The sequence below is a fragment of the Prionailurus bengalensis genome, chromosome X, assembly GCF_016509475.1.
Source record: "Prionailurus bengalensis isolate Pbe53 chromosome X, Fcat_Pben_1.1_paternal_pri, whole genome shotgun sequence".
Taxonomy (NCBI): Eukaryota; Metazoa; Chordata; class Mammalia; order Carnivora; family Felidae; genus Prionailurus; species Prionailurus bengalensis.
This window is the reverse complement of record NC_057361.1, coordinates 9791575-9818708: the sequence shown is the minus strand read 5'-3', so window position 1 is coordinate 9818708 and position 27134 is coordinate 9791575. Positions and strand designations below refer to the sequence as shown.

The window sequence follows — 27134 nt, the reverse complement described above, 5'->3', positions numbered from 1 at the left end:
CAAGTGCTAAGTGCTTGCAATTTTATGAAATAATGTTTCGATTTATAATCTGGAACTCAGAAAGGCTCCAGCTTGGGGTGTTTTTGTTTGAGAGTCTCTGGGTGAGTCTGTTTTTACTTCCTCTGTTTTTGCTTGATTCGTCCGGATCAATTGAAAATTTGCAGAAGTCCCGGACAGGACTGTGTGACCCTAGGCTCTTACATAAGCTACCTTGGCCTCTTTCCTCCTGGGGGAGGAGAGAGGGTCAAAGATGCGGTGGCTATGGCCTCCTTCAATTCGAGCAGTCCCTCATTCTAACGGGGACCTCACTCTCCGTGTCTGTGAAAAAGACCGTCTACTCCAAGCTCCTAATAACAGTATACATTCCCATATGGATTCACAGATAGCCCAGGCCCTTCTGGGAAGATCCTCTCTTGGGAAGAAAACAGAATGTACTCATCAGATTTTTTTACAAAAGTAGCCACTCCTACCCCCCCATCCCCACGTGCAGTAGTTAAGTGCACAGTGTGATATGTACAGAAGCTTCTGAATTTCCCCATCCCACACACCACCCCGCCAAAACTCAATCATTACCAGATTTTTCATTTTTACTTTTTTTTTTTTCCTTTCCCCTTAACGCTCATTTCATCTCCCCATGGTTTGAAAAACGGACACAGCGAAAACCCACGTGGGCTTGGCCTCTCTTTGTGCCTTGGGTGTTTTCATTTTGCCCACACCCTTCCTTGCAGGAGGGAAAAGAAAATGCGGGGCTGGAGGGCCGGCTGAGCAGACTGTGGCTTTCGGGTTTTGCAGCCAACCGGCACACATCCCTTCCCTGGCGCTGCAGATACGCTTGTAGCTGATGGTCTGGTTGATTGTCTAAACCACAGGTAAATGGTTTCCTGTGCATTTCTCAAAATAAGTGTTGAGCAAAGGAAATGAAATCAACCGGTTTAATACTGATCAACAATCTGCCCTCCACCCCCTCCTTCAGGAGGGGCATTTTCTTCAGTCTTGGGGGCAGGGATTGGGGGGGGGGGGCAGTTGAACTTCCTGGACATCTGCATGCCAAGGCTTAGCTTTGCTGAGATACTTACTGGGTGAACTGGCATCCTTAAAGGCTGCTGCCACTTGAGAACGTTGGTAGGATTTTTGAAAAAAATATTTGCACCCGTCCTTACAAAGCAGAGGAATCCGTTAAGGACATTTGAGAATGATATCCTTTGTATTTAAAAAAAAAAAAAATCCTGAGATTTCGATTCCCTTTTTCTGTACCTAAACGGCCCCAAACAAGGGCTTGGCTTTTCCCCACCAGTTGAAACAGGTACTTCAAAGAAGTTATCAGCCTCAGGAAAGGCAAACCCTCGAGATGGAACCAATTAAATCCCATGGACTTTAAATTTAACATAGATTCCATCCTTGTCCTGACGTCGTTTAAATCCAAAGAGGTCCTCTTTATTTAAAAATGATATTCATTAATCATAAAGGCACCCATCATTTTATAAAAACAATTTTGAGTATTGAAACCGGCCATTAGACAAGGAAGCACGTTTTGCGTTCTTTTATAAAGGAGCTGTTAAAAATGTAGTTTTTCCTCATGACCAAACTGCTTAAATCCTATTTGTGTCAATGCTGGTAACTGGCTAAGTAAGCAAGTTCACCTTGACTCCTGAATCAAAGATTGTGCTGTGAATTACCACCACCTCCATTAATGCAATAAATTCGGCCCTGGCTTATCGAACCCTATGAAAGGCAAGAACTGCAAATGTATTTTTGTTTTCCTACAACTCATACTAGGAATTCAAGCAGCCTCAAGAAATAATCTTCCCATCACCTAGGACACACGAGGTGTTTCACATTCCTGGATGAAATTCATTTCTACGCCGTCTCTGATTTTACCCCCAACTACCCGATGTTTGTTACTCATCATCGTTCCCCCGCGAGACCGCTCTCGGCCCTTTGGCAAAGGGTTCGTGTGTGAATAAGCCGCTCCTTCCAGACACCACAGTCACACCAGCCAGGTTTTAAAACTTTTTATTTGCATATTAAAAAAATTGTGCATTCCAATAATTAAAATCATTTGAACAAAAAAATGGCACTCTGATTAAACTGCATTTTACAGCCTGCAGGACACCTTGGACCAGCTTGGTTTTTACTCTAGATTTCACTGTCCTCCCACCCAGCTTCTTCCTTCACCAACATGCAAGTTCTTTTCCTTCGCTGCCAGCCAGACAGGCAGATGGGAGAGGCAGGCGCCTTCGTTTGTCAGTAGTTCTCGATTCTTTGATGTGAAAAGGGGGCAGCACAGTCATTTAAACTCGATCCAACCTCTTTGCATCTTACAAAGTTAAACAGCTAAAAGAAGTAAAATAAGAAGGCAATGCTTGTGGAATGTACAGTGCATATTGGCGGCGCACGCCTCATTACGATTCGCCTGCTTGCTTCTCCTGCTCAATCGCTGTGACAGGAAAGAAAAAAAGAAAGAGAAGAGCTCATTAGGGGGACTCAGTGTAGCCTAGTGTCAGATGATTGCACTTTCTTTTACCGATCGCTTCCCATATCCCCAGTATCAAGCCGTTCCACCACGAAAACATGTACATTAAAAAGACCATTTGAACAGATAAAATGGAATACATACTGCATCGTAATATATTGTAAACATCCCATTATTAAATTATTAAAGCCTTATTGGTTGGCTGCAAAACAATTTTTAATTAGCCTTTGCAGGCCACATTCATCATTAAGAGCTGTCAGCTCCTCCCCCGCACTCCCCCGCCCTCCCCTCCCAGCCCCTCCCCATCCTCCCGCCCAGCCTTTTCTCAAGGTGGTGGGGGGGGGGGCGGTAGGGGGGAGACTTACTTTCTTTTGAAGGCAGCGGATTTTTCTCTTGCGTTTCTGTCTTCTTCAATTTCGACTTATCGAATTTCTCAATCTCAGCCATATCGGGTTTGTCAGACATGGTTGCAGAGGAAGCTGCATATACAAAGCCAAGAGGGAGGGTGAGATCGCGCGAGGAGCGACCCACCCTTGTCTCTCCCGGCTCAGAAATGCGCTTTTGCCCTCGCATCCCCTGCCTGAAACCCCCACCTCTGTCTCCTTCCGCTTTCATTCAAGGCTAAAGCTTCCTCTTTCTATACAAAAAAGAACCCCCCCCTCATTATTTCCAAATGCCGGGGCCCAAACCGGCAAGATCGCTCCCCCATTGGGGGGGGCGAATCTTTCGGAATAATGAAATTGACCACGGCGGGTTGTGAATTGCAATGTGTAACCATTCAAGGCTGGTTAAAAGGGGAACACGGTGAAGCCATTTCAAGGGGGGATGGGATCGAGTAAAAATTCTTAAAATGAATCCCGGGCTGCACAGCGCTGCCATTTTCCATGCGCGCTCTGTGCGCCGAAGATGCGCGCCCGTGCTTTCTTCTCTGCTCACAAAGGCGGCAGCTGCGGCCGGCGCTCCGACCACCGCCCTACCGCTTCCTCGCTGGCGCTCAACAATGCCGCCGGCTGCACACAAAGCTGCCCCACACCCCATCGACCGGTGGTGATCGGCACGCAGGGGCCATTCGGCAGCCCCCGCAAGAAGGGCTGACCCCCCCCCCTTTTTTTTTTTCCATCTCACAGTGGAGCCCAGCCGGCTGAATCTGGACAGATAGGAGCCCAAGAAGCCCTCGGAGGCTACAAGAAAAAATGTAATTGTTGAAGCTCCGGGTTCGGGTGGGTGTGAGTTGGAACAAAGGATCTTTCTGTTCCTGACTAATCACCGCCTAAGAGACAATGTAGAATGCCTCGGGCGGGGGAGAAAAAAATGTTCCCTCGAAGCTGTACGGCCAAAGGTCCGGTTTGGGGGGGGGGGGTCGTTTTTTTTAAATCACCGAGTTCCCGACCCCGTCCCCTCAGCATCTGGCAGGGTCTGGCACCCCCAGGCCCCCAAGGCAGGCCTCCCCGGGAGGACCGTTTGGGCTCGGGCTGCAGGGACGCCTCGGGAGGAAGGCGGCTGCCGAGGGGCGAGCGCGGGCGCGGGGCGGGGAAGGGACGGGAGGGCAGGAGGCAGGGGCCCTGGGGCTCACCGGAGCGAGGTGCACGAACGAGCGAAGTCCGATCTGCGCAGTGGCCGCCGCCGAATGCCGGGCGGGACGCGCCGCGCGCCGCTATATGCGCGCTCCTATGTAAATGAGGTGATGTCACCCGCCGGCCCACTTAACCCCTTCGCGCCCCGGCTCCTCACCCTGCCTGGCGTTTGGGGGACCCCCGCCCCGTGTGCACCAGTGCACCCTGACCGCAACGACGGCGGAAAATTAAAACGGGCCCAAGCCCCCCCACCCTCCAGCACTTCCTGCATAATGCATTTTCCCTCTTCGTGTCTATTTTAGCATCGTGGATCTTTGCAACAGCCGCGGAAGCCTGCTCTTGCGGACCGGGGCATGATAACTAAGGGTCTAGGGTGGTACCTACGGGGGGTGGGGGTGGGGGTGGGGGACAGGCATTCCTTTACTGCGAAGCTGGCTTTGTCTGGGGCGGACATCCCCAAGCCAGGGTGCGGTGGCCGCGCGGGAGGGCCTCGCCCACTGCAGGGGTGCGATTCCTGTGACTCAGCTTTCGGACCAGCCGAGGGCCCGCGCCCCACCCCGGCCCTCTTTGTCTCCTCGCTCGGCTTCTCCTTGAATTGGGTGGGAGGTAAAACACCGTGAAGGGATTTTGTTTTCAAGGTTCCTTACTGTAACATGCGTATTTTCTTCATCGCTATAATTTTTGCGAGCAGTGGAATCAAAAAACCGGAATATTGGCCGCTTGGAGGTTAATTTATCCGTATTTTATAGGGTACAACGCCCCCCCCCCCCCGCCTCAGAAAAATAAGTCAAGTTCAAGCTCTGCTATTGACTTGCTGCCTGACAATAAGGAAGTTCTTTTACTGTCCTGTTTCTTATTTTCCTAAATATACAAGTGATTGCTAAGGAGGCCCAATGCCAAAGACTGCAGTCCCATCATTTCTAAAATCGAAAGATTAAATTTAAAAATCTCATTCCGTTTCGAAGAGAGCCTTTCCAGCCCAAGACATTATTGAAGGGCCCTTCTAAGTTACATCCGGAAATGGGAGATTTCGGTGGAGACGAGCAGTTTTCAAAATGGCACCTTGCCTGCTAGTACCGTGACCCCCTTGCCGCCGAAATTAGTTACAGACCCCGTGCCCTGTGCCTGCGAGTGGCAGGTAAAGGAAAAAGACCGGCGGGTTGGAAAAGAACTACCTGAGATTATTTTGAGCTGCGAAACAGTATGCATGATACTTTTTATCCCTTTCTGCATCCTGAGGAAATATTTCCAGAAACCCCTTACTAATCATGTGTAGGGCAGTGGCTTTTGTCTCCTGGGGATTAAAGACAAGTGTTATATAGGCCCTTAAAAGCCATTGCAGGAGCACCTCCGACTTCCCCATTTCTTTATCCACTTGACTTCCTTCTTCCCGGGGTGGGCAGTGGGGGGGGGAAAGCAGGAGGGGGTGGGGAAGGGCAGGTGACTGTCTGGCTCCCCGGTTCATGCTCTGCTGGGTGGCTGCCATTCTGTTCTCTAAACAGGATGTCACCTCTCTGATTACACCTCCCCCCGGCCCTACCCTAGTTGAGTCCCCTTGGTCGTGGAAGCTCAGAAAAGATCATGCAGGGTGACTTTCTGGCCCGTTTCAGATACTGACACCATTTCTGTGGGTTCCGGGATTCCATTTTGCCTCACCCGGCTGCTGTCAAAAGTCACTGCTTCCCGCCGCCCCTTCCACCCCCCTCCCCTGCAGTGTCTCCCGGTACAAAGGACCACAAGGCCCAGTCCTTCTCCCCAAGGCCTTTTGCTTAGAAAGGGTTAGGCCTGCCAGAGCAATGTCTCCAGAAGAGACAGAGGAGTGGAAATTTGGAACTGCCCGGAGAATCTTTCTAGTTTCCAGTTTCGAGCAAGCAGCCTTCCGTGGTGTTTAGATATGGACAGACAGAGAGGAAGGGGACACACTAAACGGAAGGGTGTCTACTGTGCCCGGCCTGTCCTGACACCTTGTCTGGGACCCAGAGAGAATGGAAAGACAGGGGGAGGCAGATGAAGGGAAACGCGAACTGGAGGAATATTCTTCAGAGTTAGGTGCCCCTGGCCACGTGAATTCATGTTTCCGTGCCCGAGCTTTCTCGTCTGCAAAATGGGGTCATTGCAGTTGTACGGACCTCACGGGGTGGCTGGGAGGCCTGAAGCCTTAGGAAGTGCTTTGTACTGTTATTCTCATTTAGGATGGCAAGTGGAGGGAAAAAAATAAATGAATGTTCGGTGTTTGGAATTGCAAATTTTCGATGTTTTCATAAAGTACCGGGATAAATGAAATCTCGTGTTCGTTTTACAGCAAATAAAAAAATCGCATCTCCCCTTGGTTGATGCCTTGTAAGCGTCAGGCATCGTCAGACGTGCTTTAGACTTGCTTCTGCCTGCCCTGCCCGCTGCCCGTCCGGGAGGAGAGGTTCACAGATGGGGAAACTGAGGCTAGAGATCCATTGTTGCGGTAACTCAGGCGGGAGTTATTTGTGTTATTTGTGCTGAGGGGTGCATAAAAGTCTTCACCCCCGTCCCCCAAGTCTGTGCCGGAGAATCCTCAGGAAGCGTGTGAGGAGGGGGCAGGCCGCTCTGTTTCCCAGAATGCCTGGCAGAGCTGACTTACTTCAGTGAGGAAGGTCCTTGAACCCGGCTGGGCCCAACTTTGAACCTGTGGCGCTAACCACCTTGCCTTCCTCCCCCAGATGATTCAAACCCCTCAGCGTCCATGTTTCAGATGTCCCGGATAATTCCCACCTCACCGAAGCTACCATTTTAAGTGGGCCGGGCACAGCCACCGTGGAGGTGGGGGTTTTCCGTCCCACTTGAAAAGATGGCGGCTTTGAGTGACTACAGAACTTCAGGGTGCACCCACCCCGCCCAGGGCTCTCCGGTGGAAGACTCTGGTAAGGCACCCACCTGGCGCCGGCCAGGCCTTCCTCGGCTCGTGGGCCACAGCCCCCTGTGAAAAATGCGCCGAGAGAGCCTGCACTGGGCGGCGGCCCACCTCCAAAGCCCATGCCCCGTGGAACCAGGAAGAGGTGTCGGACCACACTGTGTTTCATTTTCCTTTCCAGGGATGGCCCGGGACGGGTTTGTAGCTATTTTCAAAGCTGGACAAACAGCCAGGGAAGTCTGGGTTCATGCAAACCAGTCCTCATCTTTTTAACCTATTAAGTTCTGGGCAGAGCACTGGCCAGAACAAGAAGAGAAGGAACAGAAGTGACAGCAGCAAGGTTCCCCACCCTTGGCCTTCTCAAGCCCGGCGTCCCTGTGTCCGGGTTCCAGGGCCGCCCACCAGCTGCCCTACCTGCCTGCAACCCACTTTCCCCGGTGGCCCCACGCCATCTGTTCATCTAAATCCCCCACAGACAACGCCCGAGTCCCCACCCCCTAATGACAGGGAAGGGGTATTGAGTGGCCTATCTAGTTCAACTCTCACCGGCTGCAAGGGGCACTAACAAAAACAAAAACAAAAAAACAAAACAAAAAAACGAGCAGAGGAGGCCAAGCAGAGCAGAGTCGCAGATCACTCTGGGGAAGGGCAAACGTGCCGCTCACCTTCCCGTTCGCTTTGTTGATCTGATGGGATCTTAGCGCCAAAGGGAACTTTAAAGGGGATTTCATTCAACCCAGTTCCCTTCTGTGGCTTGAATTCGCCTCTACAACATCCCCTCCAAGTGGTTACTCAGTCTCTGCACAGCAAGGGCACCAAAAAGAAGGCAGAGAACCGTCAAGTATGTGCAGGGGGCGGTGCGTCGCTTAGTCTGGCCGGGGCTTGCGCAGAACGAGAGAAAGTAACAGGAAATAAGGTTGAGAAGCAGGCAGCGGCCAGAGTCAACCCTCGCGATCATCACCGTCGTCGTCGATAAGAACAGCAGTAGAAGCAGCAGTCGTGACCGTAATGATAACGTTTTTTGCGTGCTCGCCGTATACAGGGGAGCTCTCCATGCGTAATCTCCCCAAATCCTTACCCAACCTGTGACAGAGGCACCTCTGCAGTTGAGGGAGCCCTGGGGGGATTAAAGGATTTACCCAAAACCACCCGATGGAAACCAGAGGCAGGGTTGGTTCAGAAGCTGCTTCATGTAAACACTATGCTTTTCTAGAATCCAAAGGCCCTTAGGCTTTGTTCCACAGGCCCGATAAGGGTGAAGTTTTATCCCATCGCAATTCATTTTTCCGGCACGAAAACTTTGAAACACGGATATCGCAGTCACATAGCATAGCAATTAAATTTGAAAATTAAAACGATTACGTTATCTTCAGTGTTGGCACTTTCGCACAGCTTTGCACGACTTCAGTATTTTCCCCAGAGGTCATTCCCATTACAGTGGTGACAAAAAATTAGCAGGTCAAATAACAATATATTGAAAGGGGAGGCTCTGCCTACTCCCGCTGGACTTATGTGTAAAAAAGAAATGATCAACTTTTTACTCCGCTGCCAAGCGGAAGTTATCATCCGCAAGTAACAAGTGTTCCCCGTATTTTAATGTGCGGCTTCGGCGGACGTCAAAGCTTTTTAAATAGAATGTGTCTCCCACACCATCAGCAGAAGGTGGCTAACGGCTTTACGGTAAGGAAAATCAAGGTGGGCACTAGATTTGAGAGGCTACCTCACGTAGGCCAAGTTCGACCTCCTTGGATGACCCGGACCATTCCCCCTCTGCAGGGCTGGCTCCAAGGGCATGGGACCTATGCAGAGGTACAAGGCCCCGCGCTCACAAAGACCCTTGGCGTGGCTTCGTGCTCCCCGGCCGCCGTCTTGAAATCGTTAATTTTCAACGAAGGGCCCCGCGCTTTCATTTTGTACCGTGTCCCCGGGGTTATGAAGCTAGTCCTGCCCCTTTCGTTCTCATTCCCTGTGCACCCCCAGTGCCCTGGCTTTTCCTAGGACCCAGGAAGGGGCCCATCTACTCCTGGGCCCCTTCCTGGGCCTACAGTGCCCTCCCTCTCTGATCCTTCCCACCTATGCTGCCCGAGCGTGAAAAGGTCTGAGCAAGGGGCACAGGACGGTTCGGCCTCTGCACCCTCTGCTAGGCCTCAACCTGAGCCTAGTTGCCCTGGGAGCTGGCGGCCACCACCCTTTTCTAGGGCCTGCGCCAGGTGTCAACCCCAGTTCTCTTCCGTTCCTTGCTGCCTGGCTCTTTTTCTCTGCCCTCGGGATGCCTGCAGCTCTTAGCTTACTTGTCCGTGAGAACCGCCTGGCAGGTTCCAGGGTCGATGAGGGAGCAAGCCTGTGCCAGCAGCACTGCCCACTGCTCCAATTCTCTCTGCCGCCTTCTCTCACAGGAGGCTTCCCTGGGAAAGAATTCCCCAGATAGAATTTGCAACAAAGCATGAAGAGGAGGATGTCATTTTCTCACACAAAGGCCACACACAAGGCCGATGGAAACACCAGAAAAGGATGCTTGCGTTCAAGGTCGTTTTTTTTTTTTAAGTTTATTTATTCTGAGAGAGAGAGAGAGAGAGAAAAGGCATGTGAGTGGGGGAGGGACAGCGAGAGAGAGGGACAGAGAGAATCGCAAGCAGGCTAGATGTACTGTCAGTGAGATCATGACCTGAGCCGAGATCAAGATCAAGAATCAGGCGCTTAGTCGACCAAGCCACCCAGGCGCCCCGAGGTCCAGGTTTTCACCGCGCAATTTAGAGCCAGGACTCCACTGCCTGAGGGGGTCAAGACGATACGGACACTTGAGATTCATAGACACTACGGTTACCAAAACTCACTTTAGCGAATCGGTTCCGTCAAGGCCACGCATCCGAACAAATACTCGTCTTCTTGTTCGCAGCAACACCATTCACAGCCGACGGCCAAAAGGTAGAGCCAGCCACATGCCCGTCGGCGGACGACCGCGTGAAGGAAATGTGGTGTAGCCACACGAGGGGACAGTGTCCAGCCATAAAAAGGAACGGAGCCCTGGTGGGCGCTACGACATGGGAGGACCTTGACGTGTCGTCTGATCCCATTTACGGGAAACATCCAGAGTAGAGACAAATCCATAGAGAGAGAGAAAGAGATTAGAGGTTGCCAAGGGCTGAGGGGAGGGAGCCCAGGGGAATGACCACTGAATAGGTCCAAGGTTTCATTTTAGCGTGATGGAAACGTTTGGGAACGAGACAGCAGGTCGGTTGCACAACACCCTGGACGTCTGAAATGCCGCTGAATTGTTCGCTTTAAAACTGTTCATTTTATGTTATGTGAATTTTTACCTCGATTAAGAAAGCGGGGGGGGGGGGGGGGCGGCGCGGGCTGGTGGAGAGAGAGAAAAAAAAAGAAAGAAAAAGTAAATCATAGGCCCATTTCCTCACACCCCAGTGTCTGGTTGGGGGTGGAGTGAAAGTCTGGTTCTTAACTCTTTCCGTGCTGCACCAATTTGATGAAGCCCCCAGACCTTTTCTCAGAATCATGAAAATGCAGAAAAGAAAAGGAAAGAAAAGCCTAGGGGCTCCTGGGGGGGGTTCAGCCGGTTAAGATCCTCTGTCCCCCTTTCTCTCTGCCCCTCCTCCGCTGCTTCTCTCTCTCTCTCTCTCTCTCTGTCTCTCTCTCTCTCTCTCTAAACAAATAAATACACTTAAAGAAAAACCTGAGATCAAGAGCGAAAACAAGTGTATTTCCCTGCAGTTACCAAGAGAAGTGTAAACACTGTGCAGGAGTAATAGACATGCTGCTTTAGGCATTAAATAACACAATCCAGTAGTCGGTCGGTCCCCTGGCCGGCATAAATTCAAAGTCGTGAGGAGCGTGTAGATATCTGCAGAGGGTGAACAGATATAAAAATATCTGCGGTGTCTTGGTGACCCAGTCACGGGAACCGCCAAGGCTACAGACCTTCCTTGCCGAGAAGGACGGCAGCTTGTCCGTGAGCCAGACGAGAAACAGGTTCTCCCCAGGAACTAAATGTGCCTGCGCCCTGATCTTCGACTTCCCAGCCACCAGGGCGGTGAGAAATAACGTGTGTGTCGTTTAAGCCGCTAGGTCTGTGCTATTTTGTGACAGCGGCCGGTGCTCAGAGCCTCGCCCGCCCGTAGATCTGCTGGAAGGAAATGCTAACGCTCAGTTCGAGGTTAATGAAAGGATGTAAGTTTTTTTTCCTTTCTAAGTTCAGGGACTCCCTGGGGTCCCTCCAAGGCCCTCTCGGATGGCCGTGGACCCGAGCCTATCTAAGGGAGGGGGTCTCTGGACCCAGAAAAAGTCACCAACAGAATTTCTGAGACAGAATGGAAGGGATCATGGTGTGGCTATCAATGAAGCAGACAAACCAACGAATATCTGCTTTCGGAAGGTAACCTACCACTGCCTCCTGCGTGTTCTCGGCCTGGCCTAGATTCTAGGCCGTACTAGCAACTTACTCACAAGGGCTTAGGCGCGAGCTCAGAGCGACCAGTAAACTGGACAACAGTTGGAAGAAAGGCCAGCTTATAAGTGTCACCTTACGTTTGGGGCTCCGGTAATTCCTTAGGTAACGCGAGTCACATTTGTCTGGTGTTTGTGAACTTTGTCGATGCGGTTTCTTCATCTTATGTGTCATTTTCTCCTGAAGGCGGCCTTGGGCAGATAAAGGGACTAGGTATTGGCATCAGGATTTTGCAGTGGATGAAAGCCAGCACAGAGAGGGGAAGCGACTTGCCCAGCGGCATTCAGCTGCTCAGCAGAGCCAAGGGCAGAAAGCAAAGCGCCTTACTTTCTGCGGTGGGCCCCTAGCCCTGGAGGCGTGATTTTAGGCGCGGGAGCTCAAACACCTCAGGAAGCAGATTATATAGGATGAAACGGAGCCAGATGCCGTGGTTTATGAACGTCGGTCGTGTGAGAGTAGTGTTGCTAACTCCAGGATGATTTATTGGTACTGGAAGTGTTCCCGACGCTAAGTAAACAGCACCCGATTCTGTTGTGGCCGTGGCCGTGGCGGTGGCAGTGACGGCCGTGCGTTTGGTTAGTTTTATCCTCCATGAATCCATTTCTCAGATTTGAACCTGCGTGCCTGGCTTCCAAAGACCCACAGTGACTCCTTCACGAAAATGGCGTCCCCGACATAAGCCGCACCCCCCCCCCCCCCCGCACCGCGCGCGCGCGCGCGCACACACACATACACACACACACACACACACACACTCTATCTTAACTACCAGTAGTCCTTGGCAGGAAGAGAAAGCACATGTTTGGACTTAACTCTTTCTATTTTTCTGTCTATTTATAGACTGGGACACAATTTTAGTTTGGGCCAGGAGGAGGTATTTTAATGTTTGAATAGTATATTTTGTACTCTCAGGCTCTATTTGCATAAATGCCTTACTTTTCTAGCTAGAATACAGGATCCGGTTTGCATAATAATGTGGCTGGCCTTGGTCCCTGGTTCCTGGTTCCTGCGAGGTAGCCTCTAAACCCTTGGTGTTTCCCAAGTGGTTGCAAGGTCTTTGTTATTCCTGGTGCGCCCCTTGGACAATGTCTGATTGTTTATGATAACGAGGTGGCTTACAGAAAAGTTGCAAAAACACAGTGAAGAATTCCTGTGTACCCTGCACCCAGATTCATCAACTGTTACTACTTTGCTACATTTGCTTTATCATTCTCTCTCTCTATATGTATCTTCTAAACCCGCCCCCGAGAGCAAGTCGCGAATATAACGCCTTTTTGCTCCCGGATACTCGGTGTGCATTTACTAAACACAAGGACGTTCCCCAGCACAGTCACTGTACAATTACCAGTACTAGGAAGGTTCCCGTTGCTACAAAACTGCTATCTAATCTACAAATCTCATTCGAATGTTGCCTATCGGCCTGATAATGTCCTTCTAACAAATTTTCCTTCCGGTCCAGGTTGCGATCCAGGAGCACGCGTCCCATGTAGACGTTATGTCCCTTCAGTGTCTTTGAGTTTAGAACTTCCTCAGCCTCTCTCGGTCTTCCAGGACACTAATATTTTTGAAGGCGACGGGCCAGTTGTTCTGTGGAATTTCCCTTGAGTTAGGTCTGTCTGGTGTTTCCTCGTGATTGGATTTGGGCTTTGCCTTTTTGGCAGGAATGCTGCATGAGGGATGCTGTGACCTTCTCGGTGTCTCGAATCAGGAGGCTCATGACGTTGGCTTGTACCACGATTGGGGGTGTTAACTTTGATCGCTGGACGAAGGTGCCGTCTGCCGGGTTTCTCCACGGCGAAGCTGTTCGTTTTTGCGACATACTCTTTACTTTATCTCTGTTCCTAAGATGGCGGGGCCATGTCAGCTGTCTGCACAAACAGCTCCTCGGTCAGGGTCTTGGTTCCTTCAGGCTGCTACAAGGAAATCCCACCGACTGGGGGGCTTACAAACAATAGGCGTTTATTCTCACACTTCTGGAGGCTGGACGTGTGACAGCAGGGGGCCAGCACGGTCCCGTGAGGGCCCTCTTCCCAGTCCCAGTGGAAAGGTGAGGGAGCTCTACAGGGCCTCTCATAAAAGAGGGCACTGATCCGATTCAGGAAGGCTCTCCCCTCATGACCTAGTAGGCACCTCCCGAAGGCCCACCTCCTGATACCATCATCATGGGGGTTACGATTTCAACACCTGAAGTTTGGGGAGATACAAACTCCTCCCCCCCCCACCCCGCCCCCACCCCGCACAAGCGAGAGTCTGCGGCACGGACGTCACCGGAGAAACCATGTCAGTGACGTCTCCACTTACGTGTCACTTAGGTTCAGAGTGCACCCAGCTTCCAAAGGAGACCAAAAAAAAAAAAAAAAAGGAAGAAAGAAACATGGGAGATATAGTTTCACAAAGCAGGCCCGTGAAGGTTTTATCAAACTCTAGAAAATGGGGTAATGGGCACCGTTCGCTCGCACCCAGCTTGCTGAGCATTGCAGGATATATAATTCCATCCCAAAGGGCAGGCCAGAAAGTTGGGGGCTGCCCTTCCGCCAGTCCCCTCCTGCAGGGTTTATAGTCCCAAAGGGTCTTCAGCTAGCCCGGCACCTAGTAAATGTTGAGAATCACCTGTAGTGGAGGGGACTCTATGCTTCACCTGTCCCGCTGGGGGACATGGGCGGAGCAGTTAGGGGGATCCGTGGCTGGGATGACAAGGGTCATCCAGAGCCAGTCCCTTCTCATGTCCCTTCTCATTCCCCGAGCGCCCCGGGTGGGTAGGTAAAGCGAACACCCCAGCCTACAGAGAAGAAACTGGGGCTCCAACATGTAACATGCGCCGGCTCACTCACTAGGCACACGGACCATTTGACGGGATCGCTAAAGTTTTCTCCTGCAGCGTTTTATTTGCATTTTCCTCCCTCAAGCAGGGGCAGCGCGTAAGAAGGTGAGATCTCAGATACCGCAGAAAACTGTTCCTGGGCCTCGGACTGGGCCAGTCGAAATTGGCTTTTCGCGGTTTTGTTTTGCTTCGATGGGAAGCCCATTCACATGTGTCGTGCTGGCCACTTGTCGGAGGCTTTCCATAACCCCATGGGCTTGGGCTTAGGATGCTTACTTTACAGATGGACAAACTGAGGCTCCAGACATCACGTCGGCAGGTGCCGGCACTGGGATCGAATCCAGCGCGCGCGGGCTCTCTTCTCTCTCTCTCTCTCTCTCTCTCTCTCCTCTCTCGGGTTCCAAGTCTGGCCTCTAAGCCCCTCCCCTCTGAGCCAGGATTCGAGCAGGAAGATGCCCCTGGCTGGCACGCTTTCAAATGCAAATCAAACAAGCAGGCCCTCTCAGCCCCTTGCCCACTGACAAAAAATGTAAAGGTTAAGTAATGTCTGAGGTTGGTGCGAAGGCAGGGAAGGAAGGCTGAGAGCAGCTCTCACATGCCCTTGTTGGAAGCGTGAGCTGGTGTCGACTTTCTCAGAGCTACCAGGGGCCCTCACAAATAAACCAGCATTTCCCATTTGATCCATGCACGTATATCTGTCCCCATAGCATTGTACATAAGACGAAGAGCTAGGATTAGCCCAAGTGTATGTTAATTAGGGAGTTAGTTAAATATGTGACAGATACGCAAACGATGGAAAATTACACAGCCATTAGGAAAAGAGACTAAGGCAGGGGTGCCTGGGCGGCATCTGGCTCTTGGTTTTGGCTCAAATCATGATCCTTGGGTTCGCAGGTTCAGGCCCCGAGGCTACTTGGGATTTTTCTCTCCCTCTCTCCCTCTGCTCCTCCCCAGCTCGAGCTCTCTCTCTTCAAATAAATAAAAAGAAAGAAAGAAAGAAAGAAAGAAAAGAAAGAAAAGGAAGAAAGAAAAGAGAAGAAAGAAACCCAATGTGGGGCTTGAACCTACAACCCAGACATCAAGAGTCACATGCTCCACCAACCGAGGCAGCCAGGCTCCCCCAAAGTATAACCCTAAATGGAAAAAAGAGAACCTTCTAAATGTCGTATCTTCTATCTCTGTGCGATAAATAAAGTGAGGTTACGGAGACAATTTCCAGAAGGGAATTTTAAGAACTATGAACGGAAGTTACCTCTGGGGAATCCTCAACCGTTTACATTTTACCAGAAGCATGTATTACTTTCATATTTTAAAATATTAAAAATATCATGTTATGTTTCACTTTCACCTTTTATATATTTAACAAACATTATTTGTGTCGGGGCGCCTGGGTGGCTCAGTTGCTTAAGCGTCTGACTCTTGATCTCGGCTCAGGTCATGATCTCAGGGTTTGTGAGTTCGAGCTCCGCGTCGGGCTCCCTGCTTGCCCCCGCCCCCCCCACTTCTCTTTCCCTCTATTTCTCTGCCTCTCTCTGTCCCAGAACAAATAAAACTTTGAAAAGAATATATTATCTGTGTCGGCAATGGGGGAGGCTCTGCATGTGTGTGTGTGTGGGCAGAGGCTATATGGGAAATCTCTGTACCTTCCACTCAGTTTTGCTGTGGATGTAAAACTTCTCTAAAAAATAAAGGCTATTTAAAACTAAAAAGTAAAAAAATATATTTGCATATTTTCCTGCCCAAGAAATTTCATAAAACCCAACACAAAGGCAGTTAAGGCTGCCTTTGAAAGAAAGAGATGAGACCTTGGACTTGGGGTTTCTTTAGTACGAAAACACTTCTGGAAGGAAGTGAAACTCCCAGCCAAGATAGAGCAGGGACACTTCCTGCTTTTCTGTACTGAGGGAACTTCTGTTCTTAAAGGGGCAGGAGGACAGTTACTGAGACTATGACGCTCATAATCCTAAAGCAAATGGACTGTAGACAGGTCAACCACAGGCCTCCTTTCTAGAATGCAACCCAAGCACATCGAGTGCAGGCAACCAGCCTACCACATGCCCAATGAAGAGCCGTCCCAGCTACAGAAGCTGGGTCTTAGATGTTTTCCCGTCAAATGCGAGCACAACGCTACCTTTTGGTGAATCGATTCATATTTTCAGAGGAGCTGCTGTTTGAATCTCCCGGCGATGTGTGTAGGTGCCTGAATATTCACGTATTGCATTTCTCAAAGCAGAAGCACCTGTAGCCAGGTTGAACCACCATAAAAAGGTACATTTGTACAGAGGCTTCATTTTTAATTGTTTTAAAGTTTATTTTTTATTGTTTGAAAACAATTTTTTTAATGTGCATTTATTTATTTATTTTTTTTTTTGAGAGAGAGAGAGAGAGACAGAATGTGAGTGGGTTAGGGGCAGAGAGAGAGGGAGACACAGAATCCGAAGCAGGCTCCAGGCTCTGAGCTGTCAGCACAGAGCCCCACGCGGGGCTTGAACTCACGAGCCGTGAGATCATGACCTGAGCTGAAGTCAGACGCTCAAACTGACTGAGCCACCCAGGCGCCCCACTTTAGTTATTTATTTATTTATTTTGAGAGAGAGAGAGAGACAGAGACAGAGACAGAGACACAGAGAGAAAACAAGTGGGGGAGGGGCAGGGAGCGAGGAAAGAACCCTAAGCAGGCTCCACGCTGTCGGCGCAGAGCCTGACGCGGGGCTCGAGTGCACGAACCCTGAGATGGTGACCTGAGCGAGATCAAGAGTCGGACGCTTACCCGACTGAGCCACCCGGGCACCCCCAGGTGTTTCATTTTTAAATGTTGCCATCACTTTGCACCTGCCAGCTCACTCCTGCCTCCTGGCAGCACTGGAAAAGGGTGGGGGAGGGCAGCTGGCACCCCGGCTACAAATGAAGAGACAGGGCACACGGTAAGGGACTGGTCCAAGGTCTCTGGGCATGTAGTGAGGCCAGAAGCAGGTCCCAAGCCTGGCAGGCTGGCTTTTGCCTGGGGCCCCGGCTGGGAGGAGCCGTGGTTTCCTGGGGTTTCATCATCCGTCCACTGGTTTATATGCAAGTAACTCTCCGCTGACTCCTCCCATGCCTGCCTAGACAGTTCGGTGCCCGTGGAGCCATGGGGTGAAGGTCCTAAAGGGGGGGGGGGTGCCACGTGGGTCTCGCGAGGATGGGGAGGCCCGGGAAAGCGGGTGAGGAGGCCGGACAGAAGTCTGGCCGCCCTGTCAGCCTCTCGGTGCCCCACCTGGCTACCTCAGCTGGCCTCACGGGGAGGGAGAAGGAGCCCCACAGTGGGGGAGGAGACGAAGCACCTTCACAGCCCATCCCCTTCTTTCCCAATTATCAGGCTCATCGGATAATGGCTTTGGTGGAAAGCAGCCTCACACCTCACACACCCTGTCACCGTGGTCCCTGCCATTCCGATGCCCTGGGGGAAGCACCGAGAAGGCTTGGCCGCCCTTGCCCCCCCCAGAGGGCTGTGTGCTCTCTTCGCCCTCTCCCACTGCTGCCCCCCACGCCGAGCAGGGCTGCTAGATGTAGCCAAAATCCCGCTCCGCTGGAATTTCAGACGAATGACAAACACTTTCGAGTGCGTTACCCCATGCAATATTTGAGACGTAGTTAAAAAATTATGATTTACCTGAAATTCCACTTTAACGAGGACTCCTGTGTTTTGTCTGGTAGCCCTACCTTGAGGGGGGAAACTGAGACCCGTTCCCAAAATCGATCGTCACTTCAGCTCTCTGTCCATCCAGATCTACCCAAACACAGACACACATGGGCCTTGGTAAGTCTCAGGCCTCAAGGCTCTGGCCTGGGGTCTCTTGGCAGCCCAGCCCCAGCTGGGTCCTCGGCCTGGGGGAGGGAGGGGGTAGAGGGGAGGGGGATCAGGGAGGGTCAAGGAGAGAGGGTGAGGGGTTCAGAAGAGAACAGCATTGGAGGAGGCGGCTGAGAGCTCAGCCCGGAAGAGACTAGTCAACAAACTCTAAGGGCACATGGGAGCCACGAACATGATAAATGTGCCTTCAGAGCCTGGAACTGGTCGGCCAATAGGGCCCTGCATTCAGACCAGAAGAGCCCCCTGCCAAGAGGAGGAAGCAGAAAGACTTCCCTGAACTCCCCAAGGCCTGGCAAGGTCAATGCATTTAGCTGAGGCTCCTCCCCTGCAGAGGCTGGCCTCAGCCCTCAGCTCCTGGTGGCCGCACAAAGGCAGGATTCAGAACCGGGAGCAACACGGAGCCGGCTCCTGGGGACACACTCGGCCCTTCAGGGTCTCATTCAGCAGAGAATCCACCGAGTGCCAGGCAGCGTGCTGACGTGACAACATGGCGCCCGGGCCTGCAGACTGTTTACAATCAACCTGATTGACGTTTCATTCACATGAAACAGAGTGCATTCATTTTACGTGTGCTTTCCACGGGGGCTGACGGCCGTGTATGGCGGTGTAACCACCCTCCCAGATGAGATACAGAATGTTTCCATCAGCCCCGGAAGTTCCCTGTCTGGCAGCCATTTTAGAGACTTGTGCTTAAATGTGACCTGAGGTGGGAAGCTGTCTCCACTCCCTGAGGCAGAATGCTATCCTCACACCCCCAGGCCTCTGGAGGAAAGCCTTCTGTTGCAACATTTGTCCCTGTTGCCATTTGTTTGTTCCCTGCCACTCTCCCAGTCGGGCTGGCTCTCCTCAGTGGTAGGCCTGGGCTCGTTTCCCTCTGCGTCTCCAATGCATAACAGCAAGGGGCCTGAAAAAACGCTTGATGAATGCTTACCCAAGAACTATACTGGGGCAGAATTCCAGCCCTGAATCACGAAAAGTAGGGAGATTGTTATTATTATTATTTTTGAAGGTTTATTTATTTTTGAGAGAGACAGAGAGTGAGCAGGGGAGGGGCAAAGGGGGGAGACACAGAATCCGAAGCAGGCTCCAGGTTCTGAGCTGTCAGCACAGAGCCCGACACGGGGCTCAAACTCACCACCCCGTGAGATCATGACCTGAGCCGAAGTCGGACGCTTAACTGACTGAGCTACCCAGGCGCCCCGGGAGATTCTTATTCATCCAGAGAGCTCCTCTTTCAAAATAGGTACAGATATGGGGCAGCTTCCCCTCTCTTCCGTGGCCTTGCTTGCCTCAGGTTGCTGAATCTGTCAAAAACTCTATTGTGAGCCCTTGTGGGAAGAAGCACCCACGAGCCCTTCTTGCTAGACCTCCGGGGTGGTCAGAAGGCTCAACCCAACCTCACCACCGCAGTGTCAGTGGATGATGGCACCTTGATGAGGGACTAGTCAAGGTATTTCTCATTCAATCTTCAGAACAAGGTAACACAGGAGGATTGAGGTGAGAACTAGTATGCTTACCCCCACTTTATAGAAGGGACCCAGGTTACCTAACTTGTCCAAAGTCCCATTTTTAGTGGGTAGGAGCTGGGATTTGAACCCAGGCAGTCTCAGGCTTGAGGTGCCTCACTTCTCGGGCCCCTACCAAGTTTGAGAGAAGAATCTGGGAGAGACTTGGAAGATTTTTGTTTTTTTCTTTTTCTGGTTTTGTTTTGTTTTAATTGCCTGGCTTGTTTCCTCTGAAATGTACAATTATTATATGACATAATTACATGCAAACACGATAGATATGACATATGATCACAGAGTAATCAGAGAACTGATCATGCCTCTGAAAATTGGAAGGGAATGTTCCGGGGGGAAAAAGCCCAAACTGAGAAATGACACTAACAGCTGTTCTTTTTAGGAAATTAAATGGATTTGTTTTCTTCTCAAAGAGTTTCCACTTCCTGAAAAAATGTATCCTGTTTGCTGTGTGCCCAAAGGCAACGTTTGTGCATGTGATGACACCCCCAGGATAGGCCCGATGTCCTCAAAACAAAGGGCTAGGCCGTCAGGCGTCAGCAGGTTTTTTCTACCCACTGCACTCCTCCCCCCACCGCCACTTTGCCGTCCAGGATATCCAGATTTGTAACCCAAACTTGACATTTCCACTTACCCCTAAGTCATCCACCCTTCCCCGGTTCCCCCCACCAACATACCTCTCACCTCTTCTCCACGAGCCCCTCCCCACTGTGCCCCTGGAGTGTTGTTGCAACAGCTTCCTCTAGGGGGTGCTCTCGCCCTGCTCTGGAGTCACACGGCCCAGGGTCGGCTTCATGGGTGTGCACCCTGTGTGGTCACACAGGGGCCTGCGCTCAGCAGGGCCCCAGGCTTGGTTTAATGTCCTGCTGCTGCCATGGGGAAATGTAACCAGTTCTGAAGGAGGACTCACAAGCTATGTAGCCGGTCCCAATTCTGACACTGAGAAACGATAGGACTGTAAGATACGGGTCATGGCCAAGGGCTTGGAACGGGTGGGATGCGTGGAAGTAATCAATAAATGGAACCTATCAGGCTCCCCAGGTCATGTGTGAGGAAACAGGGGCCCAGTGACTTGATCAGCAGCACACAGCCGTCACATGACAGAAAGTGACGCAACTCACTTTCACTTCCCGTGAGAATGTGAACTTTCCTACGCAGCCCCGGCTCTCAGCACGTGGTCACATCGGCTCCTAGCGTATTAACCCTGTGACCGTCAGTACTCAAGGCTCGCCCATACCTCTCTCCATTCCTTTTTCACAAGCCTTGAAAAGTAAGCAGAGCACCGAGCCTGGGACTTTTCACATGGGATCAATGAGGACAGAGTAAGCCAGTGCCTAGCCCGAAGGCCCAAATCCAACACAAGCGTTGCTGAGACAAAGACGGCGACATCAGAGACGGGTGCGCCAGGAGCCCGTCCGTCACGCCTGTTTCTCTCGGGTCGTGAGCCACAACCCTCCTTCCTCTGCCAAAGAGGCTGACCCACGCCGGCTGGAGGAAAGGCTGCTTCTGTGGGGCCATGGGGGAGAGGGGCGGTCTTGACCTTTCCTGTGGCTCGCGGATTGCACTCCAGGGAGCGGGGGAGGTGGGTCCCGACGCTACCAAGAGCAGCTTTTCATGGTCCCGCAACACTGAGAGTTCAGCGCCCCGATTTCTGGTGGCGGCAACGGGTCAGCGCTACTGCTGAGGTCAGAGTGGAGCATTCAGTCCCTTAGGCACACACTCACGCGTGTTGCACCGGCGCTGATGCCCTGCTCTTGGGGAAGAAGCTGGTGGAGGCCAAGCAGGAGGGGGAGAGAATGGTATCTTGCCCTGGGGGGTTAGGCTGACTGATGCGGAGCATTACCGCCGCAGGAAGTGCTAAAAGCCACGGATCATGACAACTTGGGGGAGAAAGCCCGGGCCTAGAAAGATCGAGGAAGAAAGAGGCCTCCCGCGCCCCCCTCTCACCCCCCACCGGAGCTGGAATGTGCCCTGAGACTTGAAGGAGGAGGAGGCCTAATTGCCTGCTCAGCTCTTCGGTCACCGTCACAGTTGCCATCCGTTTCTCAACTTAAGCAACACAAATGTATTCTCTTACGGTTCCGGAGGTCACAAGTCCCACGCGGGTCTCACCGGGCCAAGGTCAAGGCACTGGAAGGCTGTGTCCCTCTCTGGAGGCTCCAGGGGGCATCTCCTTTCTTGCCTTTAGGCTTACAGAGCCTTCCTTTGTCCTCAAAGCCAGCAATGTTGCCTCTCTCCTGCCCTGTTACGTTTCCCTCCCGTCCTCCTGTTCTGCCTCCCTCTCGCCCGGCTCAGGACCCTTGTGAGAACACTGGCCCCACCTGGGTAATTGAGGCCGCTCCCTACTTCCGGTTGCCTGGCCGCCCAGACATTCACGCGTTCCGGGGACTTCTCTAGGGGGGGAACCGTTATTCTGCCCACTGTACCCATTTTATAGATTACTTACCCTGTGGCCTTCAGCAATTTGTTCCCGTCCCTCTGAGCCTGCGCCTTCTCGTCTGTACAACCAGTAAGGGCCACCCTGCCATTTCACAATGTTGCCCCGAGAATTTAATGAGAGGACCCGTAAAAATGTTTGAAAAATGGTAAAACCCTATGTCAGCACAGGGGCCCCTGTTGGGTGAAGACAGCGGGGATGTGATGGGTTGCGAGTGCCTGGTGCACCCTGGAAGGCTCCCCAAGATGGCCCGTCTCCGGTGGTGCACGTCTGTCCCAAGGCCGTATTCGCTGGTGTCATGCTGGCAGCCTGAAATCAGCCATTGTGGGAGGATTTACACCGCAGACACCTGCAAACCCCACACATCGCCCCTCCCCAAGAACCAGTCACCAGCGCGTCTGGGTCTATCCCTTTTAAGAAAAACGACCCGGGGCGGTGCCGGCACCTGGGTGGTTCAGTCGCTTAAACGTCCTCGACTTCTGATTTCGGCTCAGGTCGTGATTTCAAGGGTGTGAGATTGAGCCCGAAGTCGGGCTCCACACTGTCAGTGCAGAGCCTGCTTGGGATTCCCTCCCTCACCCTCTCCCTCTGCCACTCCCCTGCTCACGCCCTCATTCTCTCTCTCAAGATAAATAAGTAAACTTTAGGGGCGCCTGGGTGGCTCAGTCGGTTGAGCATCCGACTTCGGCTCAGGTCACGATCTCACGGTCCACGAGTTCGAGCCCTGCGTCGGGCTCTGGGCTGATGGCTCGGAGCCTGGAGCCTGCTTCCGATTCTGTGTCTCCCTCTCTCTCTGCCCCTCCCCCGTTCATGCTCTGTCTCTCTCTGTCTCAAAAATAAATAAACGTTAAAAAAAATTAAAAAAAAAAAGATAAATAAGTAAACTTTAAAAGAAAAACTACCTGACATGGTTATTATTCCCTTAGAGTAGAGACGAGCAAAGTGAAGTTCGGAGACAGTGAAAAACCTGCCTGGTGTCACGCTGTCGGCTTTAGTTCCTCCCACCACACCCACCCCGCCACGCTACCCCTCTGACCCTGCCTGCCCTGGAGAGCACCGTTACTCTGACTTCCCGAAGAGAATTATGGGACTTAACAGCATGTTCAAAAACGTAACTGGCACCCCATCCCCCCGAGATGACAGATGGCCATTTTGTGGATGGAGCTCACCCACTCACAGTCGTGGCCTCTGTGTAGTAACCTTTAAATGGACTTGACCTAAATTGTGTCTGGAGCCTCGTACTCCAGAGAATACAACAGCCTACAACGGTAATTCTCAGTTGGGGGGGATTTAAAGGGATTTGATACAAACTGCCAGGTAACTCAAAAGTCAAAGTGCCCCATGGCTTCCTTTTAGACAACCCGGAAGTGTTTGAAGGTCAGCTAATACAAACGCTTCATTCAAAAATGAATAAAGTAAATAGCAGGCCGGTATTCTTTGGGAGCAGTTAATGGTGGCAATTTGGGAAAGAGAGAGACAGAGAACCTGACTCTGTTTTATGCTCAATTTTCATCAGGTTCCTATTCCTCTCTCCTGTGCTTTTTCTTTTTCAAAAAAATTTCTTTTAATGTTTCTGTTTGAGAGAGAGAGAGAGACAAAGCGAGAGCCGGGGAGGGGCAGAGAGAGAGGGAGACAGAATCCTAAGCAGGCTCCAAGCTCCGAGCTGCCAGCGCAGATCCCGACGCGGAGCTTGAACCCACAAACCGTGAGTTCATGACCTGAACCGAAGTCCTTCACTCAACCGACTCAGCCACCCGGGCGCCCCAAGTGCTAACTTTTTCTTACCAAGTCTTGGGTTTTATTTTAAATGTGCTCGAGGCATAAGGAACCTAATCTAGTTAGTGGGTGTGAGGATCCCATTAACACGGGAGCAAACGTTGCACATCGAACAATGGCTCTCGGGCCTGGCTGTTCACTGGGAGCTCCCGGGGATCTTTCCAAACTCCAGCCGCCGCCCACGTAGTATCCAGACCAGTTGATCAGAACCTGGGGCGGGGCCCTGGCAACGGCTCGAGCCCATTAAACTCCCAAGTGGCTTCCAGGCAGCAAAGGTAAGAGCCTCCTCCCTAGAGTTTACTTTCCTCACTCTCGCTTCGCATTGCATTGCCGTTTCTTGGCTTTTCTGTTGTTTATTAGGAGCACTTGGGAAAAGCTTAGTATCTACTTACCACCAGAGGCCCTGGCTCCGAAGGAGGTGAAAGGCCTTAGGGCTTTTTTTTTTTTTTTCTAGATGGTTCAGGGATTAAGTTAAAGCCCCACACCTAGAAAACCTGTTCTCCCAGCCTCGTGTGACATCACCAGGAGCCAATAAAGAACTTCCACTTGAGTTGATCAGTCAATGTCGAAATGGATGAGACTTAGACACAGCTGGACAAACCTTGCAGGATTAGGACCCCCCTCCCCCAAAAACTTGTGTGTTTTTTAATGAGACAGAGTCCACTGTCCGCTTTGCACTAGATGCAGCCTTTCATGAGCTTGGTTCCAACACGTTGGCCCCGGGGCTGTTGTGCCACTTGGAGGAAAATTGGAGTCCCCAGGCAGGTGAGAAGCCCGGTTTCAGAGCAAACAATGAGCGCTCCATACCCTGAGCTCTCTGTGAAGGGAAACCCAAAGCTTTAGGCAGAGTGTTGCTGTCCCCTACCGGCCGTGAGTGGTGTTGACTCGCCAGAAAGAGTCGCATGCCCCCTGGTGGCGGTAACCCCCCCCCCCCAGCTGGACCATCTCCTGCACTAGCCTGGCCTTAGCAGAAAGGGCTTTGCCCTCAAATGTATCAGATGGGGTAATGAGACCAGGGAGATGCGCTCCCCTGGTAGTTTATGGGCTCTCTGGACCGTGTTCGTGTGAATCCTAAATGAGCCTTCCTTTAAAAAAAAAATGTTTATTTATTTTTGAGAGAAAGAGAGAGGAAGAGAGAGCCCATGCGCACAGGCCGGGGAGGGGCAGAGAGGGAGGCAGACCCAGAATCCGGAGCACGCTCCAGGCTCCGAGTTCTCAGCACAGAGCCCGACGTGGGGCTCGACCCCATGAACCCCGAGACCATGACCTGAGCCGAAGCCGGACGCTTCATCGACTGAGCGGCCCAGGCGCCCCGCGAGCCTTCCCTTTGTACTGTTTTCCCTTCAACTTTGCTCGGAGGGACATCGTTAGAAACACGCTCATTCGGTTTCAAGATGCTGCCCTCAGTTATCTCTGAAATCGCTGAAAAGGTTAATGTGCGCATCATTTATACAATAATGGTGTTATTGGGGATAATTCGTCATAGCGATGTTTATCAGATCACCTTCCAGAATTTTAGCCCCCATTTTTTTTTTTTTTAAACAGCTGCGAGCTAAGATTTACCCTGTGCGACGCCCTGGGTGACACTGTGGGTGTGAATAAACTGTGGTCCGGGCCCTCAAGGGATCCGCAGTCTTGTCGGGGAGGGAGGCGGAACGACCATGACCGGGACAGAACGAGCAAGTGCCGCCATGCAAAGTGCTGTCGAATGTGGACATGGAAATCCTTGACTGTGGCTGTGGGACTTGGGCGATGTTTAGACCAGCGGTTCTCAGCGCCGGTCCCCGACGGGCAGCCGCAACACCACCTGGGCACTAGTTAGAAATGCGGATTCTCGGGCTCGCCCCGGACGGTTTTAATCAGCCCTCCGGGCGGCGCACAGGCCCAAGTTGAAGATTCAGTGCCTCAAAGAGAAGATGCTATGAGAGAGAAAGAGGGCCCCCAAACACGTAGTGCTTTTATAATTAAGGGATGGCGGGAGGGCATTCATACTACTGATCCCTTACATTTGCGTTGTGATTTACCCCCTAGTATCTCATTTGGCCTTTACAGCAATGGGACACGAGACAGAGAAGGGAGTGCAGGAAGGTTAAGTTTGGGGGCAAGAAGCGTTGGGTACGAATCCTCACTATTGGGGGGTTTAGACAGGAGACATATAATTTGGTGGGTTGTTCCTCACCAAATGGCTATTATTTCTATATGTTATTTCTACGATCCCCTGTTGCCCATGAGAAAACCCACGCTTGACTGTGGATGGGAGGCTGCCGCTTGGGTTTCAGGAGACTCTCAGTCCTGGGCTGGTGTCCTCACCCCACATTTTTTTTTTAAAAGTTTTTAAATTTGTCTTTGAGAGAGAGAGAGAGAGCACAAGCAGGGGAGGGGCAGAGAGAGAGGGACAGAGGATCGAAAGCGGGCTCCGTGCTGTCAGCACAGAGCCGGATGTGGGGCTCCAACTCACAAACCATGAGGTCATGACTTGAGCCCAAGTTGGACGCTTAACTGACTGAGCCACAGTCACTTAAGGCGCCCCTTCACCCTACAGTTTCCACAACAGATGCCTTCTCACTGTTTATAGATGGATTAGCATTTCTGGGTTTTACCATATGTGGGACTGTGGGGGCTTCCATTGGTTTGGTTTGAAAATGGCAGCCACTGAGGCAGAGCCGGAACAGATGGAATTGAAAATCAAGAAATATCAAGGGGCGCCTGGGTGGCTCAGTCGGTTGAGCATTCGACTCTTGAATCGGCTCAAGTCATGATCCCAGGGTCGTGGGATGGAGCCCCTCATTGGGTTTCATGCTGAGCGTGGAGCCTGCTTAAGATTCTTTCTCTCCCTCTGCCCCTCTCCCCTTTTTTGTTATTAAACAAAAAATAAAAAATAAAATAGGTTCTTTCTCCACCCCTTCCCCCGCTCGCACGTTCTCTGTCTCCCTACAGCTAAATAAATAAATAAATAAACAAATAAAAGAGTTATTGAGAAAGCTAAGTCGCACATAAACACTGGTGAACATCTTACTTTCTCCTCCAAACAAGTCACTTTTGGGGAAGAGATGTACATAAACCCTCCCCTCTTTTTCCCAAGTTTAAGGACAAAAATGGGCAACTTTTGATAACCTATGGCTATTGGATAGAGACTTGGACTCTTTTAAGAATTTACTAGGAGCACCTGGGTGGCTCAGTTGGTTGAGTGTCTGACTTTGGCTCAGGTCATGATCTCACGGTTCGGGGGTTCGAGCCCCACGTCAGGCTCTGTGCTGACAGCTCAAAGCCCGGAGCGTGCTTCTGATTCTATGTCTCTTTCCTCCTCTCTCTCTCCCCCTCCCTCGCTCATGCTCTGTCT

The 27134-nt window shown here is 51.6% G+C and overlaps 1 protein-coding gene across 1 annotated transcript; it reads right to left on the bottom strand.

Annotated features, from left to right (window-relative positions):
- Nucleotides 1–1997: 1997 nt before the first annotated feature.
- On the bottom strand, nt 1998–4178 carry TMSB4X (thymosin beta 4 X-linked). The gene is made up of 3 exons (XM_043569812.1): nt 4047–4178; nt 2839–2952; nt 1998–2437 (listed from the first exon to the last, which is right to left on the bottom strand). The coding sequence occupies exons 2-3, from the start codon at nt 2936–2938 to the stop codon at nt 2403–2405; spliced, it is 135 nt and encodes a 44-aa protein (XP_043425747.1). The 5' UTR covers nt 2939–2952; nt 4047–4178; the 3' UTR covers nt 1998–2402.
- Nucleotides 4179–27134: the final 22956 nt, after the last annotated feature.

Bases quoted from the DNA above. Each gene is read 5' to 3' on its own strand.
- TMSB4X (XM_043569812.1), bottom strand. From the start codon at position 2,938: ATGTCTGACAAACCCGATATGGCTGAGATTGAGAAATTCGATAAGTCG. The intron at 2,438-2,838 runs GTAAGTCTCCCC...TTCCTGTCACAG, and splicing joins TCCGCTGCCTTCAAAAGAAA to CGATTGAGCAGGAGAAGCAA.